At 36.5% G+C, this 13,300-nt stretch overlaps 1 protein-coding gene across 1 annotated transcript in view; it reads right to left on the reverse strand.

The window, feature by feature from the left end:
• The window catches only part of dscamb (Down syndrome cell adhesion molecule b), a 133,452-nt gene that overhangs the window by 100,489 nt on the left and 19,663 nt on the right, over nucleotides 1-13,300 (reverse strand). The window contains exons 2-3 of the mRNA XM_058418997.1: nucleotides 10,892-11,209; nucleotides 9,525-9,671 (exon numbers count right to left, since the gene is read on the reverse strand). Coding sequence (XP_058274980.1) covers nucleotides 9,525-9,671; nucleotides 10,892-11,209 — 465 coding nt within the window. The remainder of the gene's footprint in view (nucleotides 1-9,524; nucleotides 9,672-10,891; nucleotides 11,210-13,300) is intronic.

Raw genomic sequence — 13,300 nt, forward strand, 5'->3', positions numbered from 1 at the left:
CAACCTCTGGTATTTTTTTCTAAACCATTTTTATTATATCCACTTCAGTTTTAAATCCAAATTTATGCTGCATTTAAACATCAGCATTCATTTTAATAGATTCGTGCCCGGGTTATTAGGTTCAAAGGTCCGAAGGCATCCTCTTAATTTATAAAAGAAAGAAAATTTCCTTTTCGCCTCGCTAGGTTCGGATTTGTCTGACATGTACTCGATAGAACAGAACTCCTTTTCCTGATTGAGGCTATTTTGCACCGCATGCTTTCAAGGTAACATCAGACGCTGCTTTTGATCGCTCCCCAGAACCACCTGTGCTCTTTTTATCCCCCCTCTCTTTCCCTCCATGTTGGAAACAACATATGGAAAGATTTCACCTTGGCCCAGAACACCTGTCACTTACCCTCTCCATTTACAGAGGTGAGCACGGCTGACCCCGGCGCAGAGGTAAACACCAGCCCGAAATTTTACAGGAGTTTATAAACCGAAATTAATTGGTTGTTCTAGCCATAATTAGCTCGTGCCACACTTATTGCTAATCTGACGGTTGGAGTGCTGCCATCTTGGGCTCTGGACTGTATCCAGTACACCGGTGGGGTTTAATCCATAAGCCAGGAAAGTCCTGCTTTAACATGCACTGCCAAACAGCAACATTCCATAAAGCCATCAGTGCTTATTAAAGATTAACACAGAGTTCCTAGTGGCCTACACACAGTGTTCTGTAATCATTTCCATCCTAATTGCCAAGCATGACGTATTGCGTATCTTTATTTAGCGGCGCAAAGCAATTCTCCGTCTTAACGAAATTGCATTACAGCTAAGAATATCAACCACAAACCTGATCTGGATCCTTGAGGATCCTAAGTATAGTTCCTTGAGGTACACCATTTTTTTTTTGAGGCAAAATCCAAATCCTACCATCTCTTTTCTATTGTTCTCTCACTCTCTCACTCCCTTTGTTTCCTTGTATTCCCAGTTCTATTCTTCATTCCTAATGATGCACAAAGGCAGCACTGATTTTTTGAGTCAGGTTTTTTTGTTTGGACTCTATACCTCCTGCCTTTCACCTATCTCTTTTTCCTCACTTTTTTTGTTTTTTTTAGCCTTTTTCACGTACATCGGCTATATCAACCGCAGTTTAATGTTCTTCGCAAAAACAAATCTGACCATTTCTTTTTGCATTGAAGAATTTTTCCAAGGCTATGGAGAAGAAAGTGATTTTTTTTTTGTTCCCCTTCATATTTGCTCAATTGCAATAACAAGCTCATACTTGTTCCTGGATATTGAGAAGATAATCATTTCTTTGTGTATATTTAGAATTCTTTTTTTATGAGAGAAATATTAGGCATAATTATTTTCTGCGATTATTTCTGACAATTCCCTCAAAAGGGGCGGGGGGGGGCAATCAGATTTGCCATGTTGAATTTTCCCAGCTTTCCGGGTCATCACCATTTTATCATTTCTTTTATATCAACATACTTTCGTACTCCAATCTTTCTATATATATTGTGCATGTGAATCTGATTGTTTTTAATGTGTGCATTGTTTAATGAATTAGTGACTCTTGGCTGGTGGCTGCGGCGCTGCTGTTTACGGCGAGATCACGCTTTCTCCTTGAGCCCTGACCTAATTTACTTCCAAGCCTGCCAGCACAGGGAGGCACAGAGGTTGGGAGGAAAGGAGAGAGAACGAGAGAGAGAGAGAGAGAGAGAGAGAGAGAGAGAGAGAGAGAGAGAATGAGAATGTAAAAGTAACACTGGTGCCTGTATGGTGCAGTCGATGGTGTGTCTTATTTACAGCAGAAATATTCTGGCCTCATGCACTCGTGCTGCACAGCATCCAGTTGCCGAGTGCCGCCTTGTCTGCTGTGTGTGTGTGTGTGTCACTCTTGGCTGAGCAAGGAGCAATAAAGAGCTTATTTCTGTGGCTTCTTTCTCTCTCGCTCTCTGTTCAAGGTTGTGCTGACTTTGGTCTGCGAGTGCACAAATCCACTGTCTCTCGCGCAGTGATGAAAACATTTCTGTTAGGACTCCTCACTCCTCTATTTCCTCTAGCAAACTATGCTGCCAGTACCTGTGTTCCATGCTTCATATCCACTATGTTTGTGGCCAAATGCCAAAGCTGGGGTTGTGCAATGGGCTGTGTAACAGCTGAGCCTGACTGCAGACAGCATCAGTTAAAATAATGACCAGTGAAGGGAGGGTTGCTGGAGCAAAATCCAGAGCGGATATCATCATGGCTGAATAGTGACAACAGTTAAGGTTTTAATGCTTAACCATAAAGTGATGTGGTTATTACTATAAATAAAAATCTGGAATGGTCGGTTGTGTCCTTTGGTTTAAAAAAATGAATAAATAAATATTCCAGTCTACTTTGAATGTGAATAAAAAAAAATTAGGGGTTGAAATATAATAAATAAATAAATAAATAAATAAATAAATAAATAAATAAATAAATAAATAAATAAATAAATAAATAAAATTATTATTATTATTATTATTATTATTATTATTATTATTATATCAAATTTAAACAAGAAAATACAGCAAGTTCAAAGACAATATACATTTATTTTAACAAAAACATTTAAAAAAAATGCAAATAATATTGAGAACAGTGAAACTCCTCCTCTTTTATTTAAGTGTTTTAATTATTTCACAACTTTAATAATCATTTTTTCTAAGATATATAATTTGTAAATATTTTATTTATTCATTATATTTTATAAAATAATCTCACAGCAACATTTACATATAAATAAAATTCCAAAAAGGAATGGCACTGATTGTAGCTTAGCACTCTCTGAATTACAAGAATCATCTTAATATTAAAGGCTCATTGCTCTTCAAGCGAGCCACGTTTGGAGGAAAAGGTTCTACTGGCCCCTGGGTTCTATCATTTTATATAGAACTCCAAGGAACCTCTTTTCTTAAGAGTGTAAGCTAGGTTGTCTGTTTGCTAATCAGACTATAAAATAGGGAAACACTTTCTGAACTAATATGTCCTGCCCTGTGGCTAAATGTCTGTTCTGATGAGCTGCCTTCAGCTAAATCATTTACATAAATGCATGTGATTAGATAAACCGCAACAGAGGTTCTAGATCTTTTACAGAAGGCGAGCTGGTTCATGTTTAGAACACTAGAGTCGATGCACTAGTACCTGCTTTTTTATCTGCTCTGATAACCAAGTGATCAGAATTAGATTTCATCCTCATTAAGCTCCCTGGTTTCACCCTGTAATGAATAATTTTCCATCCATCCATCCATCCATCCATCCATTTTTTCTGTACCGCTATCCTACAGAGGGTCACAGGGAACCTCAGGTCTACCCCATGAGACTCAGGGCAAAATATGGAGGACATCCTGTATAGGGTACCAATACATTCCAATGCAGAAGTGAATAATAAAGAAATGTCATGTAGGTCCGTCCATTTTCTATACCTGCTTTATTCCTAATTAGGGTCACGGGGATCTGCTGGACAGGTCGCCAGTCCATCACAGGGCTTAGGTTATTTATTTTAAACTGAATTAAATTTAGGGAGAATTACACTATGTTGTCAAAAGTTTTGGGACATGGGGTTTAATATGGAGTTGCCCCGCCCTTTGCAGCTATAATAGCTTCAACTCATCTGGGAAGGCTTTCCACGAGGTTTCGGAGTGTGTTTATGGGAATTTTTTTATCATTCCTCTAGAAGCACATTTGTGAGGTCAGGCACTGAGGTTGGACGAGAAGGCTGTAGCTATTGGCAACTTCTGCGCACTGTGCACCTCAGCATGTGGCCTACCACTTCGTAGCTGAGTTTTGTTGACTGTGGAATATTTAGTAGTGAGGAAATTTCACGAATGGACAACCTATCACTGTACCACGCTTAATTTCACTGAGCGTCCCATTCTTTCCCAAATGTCTGTAGAAGCGGTCTGCATGATTTTATACACCTGTGGCCATGGAAGTGATTGGAACACCTGAATGCAATGATTTGGAGGGGTGTCCAAAAACATTTGGCAATATAGTGTATATCTGTGAGAAGAAGGTGATTATAGGAAATAAAGGAAATTTATCTTCTAGTTTAAAACTTTGTTTAAAAGTTAGTTTCTTTTTTTATTTCTTGACTTTTTGCACGGTCAGATTCTTTCTCGTCGTCGAATACAGAAGACTACTTTGCTGAAATAGTGATAAGACCAAAAAATAAAAAATAAAAAGAAAGTGTGTTGTTAATTAACACATCCATGTTGAGACAGCAACAACACGTCCAGATGGCTCTCCCATTTCAGAAATGGTGCAGAATTAACAAACCAATGTGTAGACTGTGCCTGCTATGACACTGCAGAAGAGGTGAAGATTTCGCTTCGACGTTTCGTATATTTTCAACATGTGTTTGCTTCCCTGCCTGATAAGAGAGTGCTGAGACATTACAACCAGTCCAAATCGATCTAATAAATGAATCGATCGAAATAAATCGATTTAAACAATGATTAGCATGGCCCCCCTATGAGCCATTTTATTTCCAGTGCATTTTATATGCATGAGAAACAAAAACAAATACCTATATAATCAATGCCATGTTCAAGTTTACTTAACCTAGTAAACTGCTGGACATAAGTGGGATAGTTTCAGTACGGTCTATGATGTACACTAGTATACGTGCAACATTCAACGTAAATATTACAAAAACCATATCCACGTCAAGGTTCTATGTTTTGTGTATGCTGAGATGGTTTTCTGCGTGTCATGGGTGATTATTGGAGTTACAGTATCCTAGCAGCCCAAAGAAATCTGGCTATTTTCCTCTGTCTTGGGTTTTTTTTCCCCGAAGCATTCTATGTAATCTCTACAGACCGTTGTGTATAAAATTCCCAGAAAAATACTCTTCTCGTTCCACAACCCATGCCCTTGATTTGTCGCAGAGATCGGACCTTTACTGAAACTTTTCATTCATGTCTGCGTTATTTTTTTTTTTTTATCAATATCCTGCTGCCACATAAATGGCTGACTAGATAAACACGCAAATTTCCAGGTGTTCCTAATAAAGTGGACAGCGAGTCCGAAAAAGGTTGTGTAATGTTAATCATTTACTGAATGAACATTAAAAGAAAAAGAAATGTTGTCCCAGAGGTTTCATTTTCATCTGATATACTGATCCAGGATCCACCATTTTAAACAACAACAACAAAAAAAACCCCATCAATACTCATGTTGCATCATCCAACCCGGCACAATAAACCAGATCAAATGGATGAGTTGGAGAACAAAAGCCACAAAGGGCAGCAAATAAAGGTGAAAGAGAGAGAGAGAGAGAGAGAGAGAGAGAGAGAGAAGGAAAAGAGAGAGATGTTGCCTTTCCATATTCAGCTCCTATGCCACAAAATAAAGCAACCTGTGAGATGCATTAGACTGCACACAACACACAGGAAACTCCAAACAGAAAGCGCACACATCCCTTTCACCTGCAGGTCCTTTCATCTCTTCATTAGCATGGTCAATTGTTTATCAAAAGCCCGAGAAGGGGCGGGAGACAGGCGCGTGGCCGTGAATTCGAAAGCGCCCATCGCGCTCGGTTTTTAAATGCATGACAGGTTAATGGTAAGTTAGTGGCATCATTAGATTCTGTTCATTCACATTTAAAGCAGGGCCTCGGCTTCAAATGACTACTAAGCAGTCCTTATTTTGAGAGGTAATTCATATTGTAATTATATTTTCAATCACATTTCATTAATTAAGACAAGCCCGGCCATGTAATTATGCATTTCATCTTCTCCATGATTTGCTGGAAAATCACCAGCGTCAGAGGGATTGTACGGCTGGATAATTCGTGTCGTCCGTTCTAAATGCTGATTTATGCCAGAGTAACTGAGGAGATGAATATTTTATCCTGTCTATGCATCTGAGTGAGAAATATTGTCTGTGCTTTAAGCAGAATTAGAAATGATGGATTCGATTGGTTTATTTGACTAGCGGCTTAAGACTGGACTAGAACCGTGTAACATTGTCTCATTGTGTTTTAGCATCTCCAGCAATTTTGTATAATGTTAATGGGTCGATATCGCGGCAGTGTTTCAAGATATTTAACAACAACATAATTAATACGGATTTAATAGATTTAATTTTTTTAATAGATTTACGTCCAAGATCTGTACAAAGCGATTCACCACTATTCTAGACCTAGCTTGCGCAAGCAGCTAGTTGCCTAAGTTTTGTTTGAGTCTCCAAATTTGGTTCACTGTAATGGCCTTGACATTTTAGACATGGTGAATAATATGGACCTCAAATGAAGGCAGGAGAAATATCATTCCTATTACATTTACTGCCAGCAACAAGAAGATGCGCTGTTGACCGTCGATGGATTTTTTTGTCTTAATTTGGTCAGCCAGCTAACATGACAGCTACCAACGAGAGATGATGAACCGCCGTATCTTTTCATCACAGCTGCCTTTTCAAATACAACTGAAGGAAGTCGCATTCTGCCCTCTTCCACATACATGAGTTAACAGACCCCCAGGAATAGCTAAAGGGAGACGGGGACAGTACGTACGCCATCCATATCACCCAGGCTATATCAAATAATTTTCCTCTTTCGATCTAACAATCCCAGATAGCTGTGTCATCATCATAATTCAACCCCACAGCCCTCGCGACGATAAAGCGAAAGCTTTTCTGTTGCACTGCGCAGAAAACCCCCAACCGTCTCCCACTGACCACTCAATCTTTGAACCATAGAAAAATACTGAGTATCATTTTCTCACTATGAACCAAATTCTCTAAGAAGTCATGTGAAAAGCCAACAGCTGCCCAAATGTACGCTAACAAATCTAATAACTACCTATTACTTCAGGAAATCAGCAAAATGACCCCAAACAGAACACTGCTTAACAATCGGCTAGGAAAAACTAGCACAGCAAGAAGAATTTATTTTTAGATCATAATAGAATTGTAGACTGAGTACACAGGACCATTTTGGATTTTAGATCCCTGTTGTTACAGATGATCTTTTGGTTCCAACCACGGGAGCGGCGCTAACTAGCCGTCTGATTAGCGCTGCATCCTAATTAAAGTAGCATACGGTAATTACATAATCCTACTATTTATTTCTCCTGCGTTATTAACTCTGGATATCTTGCAGTGAATAAAAGCTTTTTATTTCATGGGATCAGTAATAGTCTTTTTGTTGTTGTTGTTGTTGCAGTTTTTATTTCTAAAGGCGCACTATTAAACGCTCCACTGCAACACTGATTAACAACCTGCACATTAAAAAAAAATCATTTCCTTCTCAGCAGCTGCAGCCATCAAGATGTTTCACTTTTTAAGAATCGAATCGTATATTTTTAACAATATAAGATATAATATAATATTAGAATTATAATATATAATATTATATTATATAATAATCCAGAGGATGTGAAAGCAAACGAAGCGCTGAAAGCAATATGTTATAGTTTTTTTATGGATTCTTCTCTAGCTTATACACTGGTCTTTAATTTTCCACAAAATAAAAACACAAGCCTTCCATTATACGTACAGTAAAGCAATGCACTCTGATATGTGCAAGAGTAAAGGATCTGTGGTAATGCTAGCATACTAAAGCATCTGATAATTTTAACTAACCATGTCCATGAGCCCTGATGACGGGGTTGGGGATGAGAATTAGGATATATGCACATGTAGAGCAGACAGAGCTATCATATCAAACAATCTAAAATCCAATACATTTCTATTCCCATTAGAGCTTCTTCTTCTTTCAGCTTTTCCCTTCAGCGAATCATCTCTCTCCACCTATCCCTATCTTCTGCATCCTCAACACCTCCACCCACTAGCTTCATATCCTCATTTATTCCATCCACATACCTACCTGGCAGCTCAACATTCTCCTCTCAATATACTCACTCTCCTTCCTCTGGACATGTCCAAACCATCTTAATCTGGCCTCCCTAACTTTGTCCCCCAAATGTCCATCATTGACTGGCCCTCTGATGTACTCGTTCCTAATCCTGTCCAACCATGTCACTCCCAAAGAGAACCTCAACATCTTCAGCTCTGAGACTCCTGTCTCTTCCTCAGTGACACTGTCTCTAAACCATACAGCATGGCCGGTCTCACCACTGTCTTGATTCTCGCTGATATTTTTCTATCACAATTCCCATTAGAGCTTATTCCTCTAGACAAAAATCTTAATATTTCACTAATAGTATGAAAAACAATTAACGCTTTTTCCCAGAGGTCAAAAAATTGATGTTTTGTTGATGTCTGTGTTCAGCAATTAATTTTTTTTTGCCATGTCACACTCCACAGTGGGGGTTTAATGGCTCATATAAAAGTAGAAACTCAGGGCTTTTTAGAATTTGTAGTTTTTCATAAGTATTTGTTTTCAACCTAGGCTCAAATGTTTAAATCTTCACGATGATATCAAACCCGTTTTATCTCCCTGAGAAGGACATAATCATAATCATATAAAATTCGAAGGTGTTAACCTTCAACTACTAATAGTCTGTCTAAGGTTATCCAAGCAGAGGTAAAAATGTCCTGACTCATGATATATTAGCATTCATATGTTTATACTGAACGAAAATGTCACATAAGTCGAAAGTCCAGTGTACTGGTAAAAAGGGTTAAGATACAATTATTAAAATACCTTTTTATTGAATTTATACCACTTTTGTATTCGAAATCTTAGCTTACAATGATTTATTTTGTGTTTCAGACAGACATTCAGATTAAATATAAATAAATTATAACCACAGTACAAATATATATATATATATATATATATATATATATATAAATATATTACAGCAATGTGTCAAAATAGTATGAAATATCAAAAATAGTATTGAAACGTAATCAAAAACAGTTTATTAGTAATATCATACATTTTATTAGCATCAATGTAGTTCATTAATTCAGTTAAATGAAATTTACTTTATATATAACATATATATATATATGATAATAAAATAATTTATATTATTATTTCTGATTTGCATCTTACATTTCAATCATTTTGCTTACATTTTAATCTACATAAAGATTTGTAAAAAGCCTAAACATTTCTAGCTTTGGTTTTTAAAACTTTCAACAAAACTGAAATATTACTGTAAAATAAAACCTAATAGAAACCAAAAAAGCCCCATTAACTTAACTAATCAGATGGAATATCAAATGGAAATGATAATATAGATTTTCTTTCTATATTGTAATAATGTACCAACTTTTCATTTGTTATGATTTTTGTTTTTAATGAAATGCTCATGCTCATGCAGAATTCAGGCAAAAAAAAAAACAACTGAATTTCAGGAGTAACCCGGTGAGGTGTGTGTGATGAGAAGGGTAATGTCCCTCATTTTCAGGATGTTTTAGTGAAAAATATCTGATAAAAAAGAAACCTGAGGAAAATTGTAACAGTGCTGTATTGGTATTATTTTCAAAAATTCCCACGAAATTTAGGTCTTAAACCTTAAATTAAAAAATTCTCTTTCTAGTCAAGCAACAACTGATGTGATGGTGCGACTGTATGATTTCATGTGCGTTTACGTTCTTACCTGAGACAAGTGAGACAGTGTCTTTCTCCCATGATACAACAGTGACGTACTCCTCTACCGAGGCTGGGATAATGCACTTGAAGACCGCTGTATTGCCTCTCATGACTCTTTGGTCCGCCACACGGACCGTGTAGGGTTCCCGAAATACTGAAACAAAGAAGCAAGGAAGTAGTGGACTGAATTTTTTATTTTATTTTATTTTATTTTTATCTATCTATCTATCTATCTATCTATCTATCTATCTATCTATCTATCTATCTATCTATCTATCTATCTATCTATCTATCTATTTATTTATTTATTTATTTATATTTTATTTTTTAATTTTTACGTAAAATGAGTCCATTTTAGAGAACATTTATTGTTTCTCAAGCTACCTTGTTCATTTTATTTTCTTAATTCTTAATTATATTCTTAGTTAATAATATTATTTTTCAACGTGTCTTGCTGTTTATATTGCTTTACCATGACTTTACTGAGTAATGTTAATTAAATAAGATTGTGATTAATGATAATATTTTTATTCTTTTCTAATAGGAACATGATACAAATCATTATAATTGGCAGATGTTAGATACCAGCACTATAACACAATGTATGCAATATTTCTAGAAAATAAACTTCCCCTGCGAAATTTGTAAGTAATCTATGCAAGCTTTTTACAGATATATATGATCAGTTTATTTTACATTATTATCATGTCCATTCCTTTATAGTTATCTTAGATTAACATTAGATCACCAGTTTGTTTTTACTTCATTATATTATATAATATTAATAAATATAGATTATTAAATATGAACAATACATTGAGATGATACATTTTGTTCAAAGAAGGAAATATAAAATATAACATTATTATTATCATTACTGCTGCTGTAAAAATATTTTTTTATTATTTTATTTAATATGTTATCAATTAAAATATCAGTATTTTATACATTATATCTATATTCAATTCAATTTCATTTTAATTGCATAGAGCTTATCTAACGGTGGATTTTGCCTCAAAGCAGCTTTACAGAAATCTAAAAATTTAGACTAAAAATTACAAAAGTTTAAAATTTAGTTTATAATTATCCCTAATCAGCATGCCTGATGTAACATTAGCAAGAAAACATTCCCTGAGACAATGTGAGACAAAAAACCTTAAAAACGAACCAGACTCAAAGGGGAATCATTTCTATAATTTTTCAATTCATTATAGATTTAACATTAATTCCTTCCTGCCGATGACGTCCAACATTCGATGACCGTATCAATAACTACATAGATATCAATCACTGCTTAAACTGATTATTCTGACCAATAAGGCAAATGTTAATTATTAAAAGTTAATTATCCATTATGGCTTCATAAAAACTCACCAGCCTTGATGTGCAAGTCTTGGCTCCTGATCTTCCCTGACGGATTCTCTGCTGTGCAATAGTAGGTGTTGTCATTGATTAGGTTACTAAAGCTGGAGGGGAGGAAGCCGTAGATTTGCAGTGTGCCATTCGGGTGCACGTGTCGGATGCCTGGCACATCGTAGATCTCCTCCCCAGTGGCCAGGTACCAGCGCAGCGTAGCGGGGGGCACGGCCGCTGCCGGACACGGCACCAGTGCCCCTGTAGTGCTGGAGAACACTACCTCTTGCAGAGATGCATTGACAAAATATAAGCTGGAATGTAGATCTTCACCAAAAACTAGACAAGAGGAAAGAAGAGGAGAGCGTGTAAATGTAGAGTGGATTGCATTAGTGCTGTAAAGGCTAACTCAAGGCAAGTCTAGAATTCAAAATCTAGAAGGTATGGAGCGTTTTTTGACAGAATCTTCAGAATTATGGTGTTGAGTAATGACATTAGGGTAAAATCTCGATAAAATCGATCTCAGGTGATCATGTGCAAAACGATTTTGCGATCGATAAACACGTTTACTTTCAATGATCTGTCGTTTTTTGGACACTTTTGTTTCTCTGGACTATAAAACATAATGCTAATATTTCTACATAAAACCGCCGCTCGGTGTAAATATTAAGGACGTAATTATCCTACATACGCTACTTGACCTAACTAACCATATGTGTTGTTGTTGTTTTTTAATCTTAGTGGTCAGTGATGTCATGCCACATGTATTAAAATTCTATGAGAAACCAGATGTAGATGGATCGATGTGACAGAGTGGTTCTACGGGTGTTTAATATTTGATCAGTTTTTCAGATGGACTCTGGGAGTTTCATCGTATAGAGCACCATCAACCTCATATCATCATCGTCTTGATGTGGCATTTGGCATTTGGTTTTAATTAAGCAAAGATTTCACACAAATTCTTTCATTTGTTCTTTAAACCCTTTAAAATCTTTAAACTCTTTAACATCTGCCATGAGGATTGAACACACACACACACACACACACGATAACAATTCTGCTATAAGGACAGGAAAATCTATTACTTACTGTATTAGCTTTCATAAATGAATGCTCAACCTTTCACAACACTAAACTTAGCTGGCTAACTGTGTTTACCAGAAGAACTTAGCTATGGACCTACAAACAACTAGCTGGACATTCATCATGTTCATACACGCTTGATCTTCAGCAGTAGAAGCGAGACTTGATCAGTCTCAGTTCTTTCTTTTCTTGAATAATTGAATGTCTTGGGCAGAGATTTTACGAATAGCAGTAAAATGTAAAATGGCTAGAAATAGTTAAAAAGAGTAAAAACTGCTTGTCAGTTTAGTTTACAATCATATCAGTTATGAAAAAAGTACAAAAGATATGCCACTTCTCAACATTATTTGTTCTCACATGCTTTAACACCTATCTTTACGTTAGCTGAAATGTCTTTAACAATATTTTATCTTTTAACGGAGGGTGAAACAGACGATAGTGATGCCTTTGTCTCTTAGGTCACAAAATGCTTCAGTTTGACTCAGCTGAAGCCTCTCATAGGTTAGAAGCTGGACTAGGTGTCTTGTTGCACAACACACCTCATTCATGCGGTCCCTCATTTCAATACATTTTTCTAATTTAATATCTGGTTATCATTAAGACAGTAAATAAACAGCCTAAATCCATCCATTGTCTATTTCTTATTAGGGTCATGGGGATCTGCTGGAGAGCACAAAGGCAGGGGTACACCCTGGACAGGTCACCAGTCCATCACAGGGCCAGATATAGACAGAAAACCACACACACGGGCAATTTAGAATTACCAATCAACCTAATGTACATGTTTTTGGACTGTGGGAGGACACTGGAGTACCCAGAGTAAACCCACACAGGCACAGGGAGATGCAAACTCCACACAGAAATGCCCCTGCCTGTTCAAACCCGGGAAGTGAACTCTTGCTGCGAGGCAACAGTGCTAACCACTAAACCACTGTGCAGCCCACAGTGTAAATCATTTTTGCTTATATATAAATACAAATTTATTTATTTGTAGAATTTATAGTTGCAATAGCAGACCCTAAGGGATGTGGTAGCTTAGTGGTGAAGGTGGTGGCCTACTGCTCCAAAGGTTATGAGTTCAAATCCCAGACTACATCCCTGAGCAAGGGGCTTAACCCTCAGTTGTATAAGATAAAAATGTAAGCCTCTATGAATAAGGGTGTCTGCAAAATGCTAGAGAAATGAAATTTTTATCCCTGAGTTATATATGTGATATCATTGAATTTCTATGGAATTTTTATGGACATTTTATTTTCACAATTGAAATATAAGCAATGGAAGTCCAAGCTCATGTTTAAGCCCATAATACACCAGAAACCAAACTATTCCACGTTGAAATTTCATCTT

The sequence above is a fragment of the Hemibagrus wyckioides genome, linkage group LG20, assembly GCF_019097595.1.
Source record: "Hemibagrus wyckioides isolate EC202008001 linkage group LG20, SWU_Hwy_1.0, whole genome shotgun sequence".
Lineage (NCBI taxonomy): Eukaryota > Metazoa > Chordata > Actinopteri > Siluriformes > Bagridae > Hemibagrus > Hemibagrus wyckioides.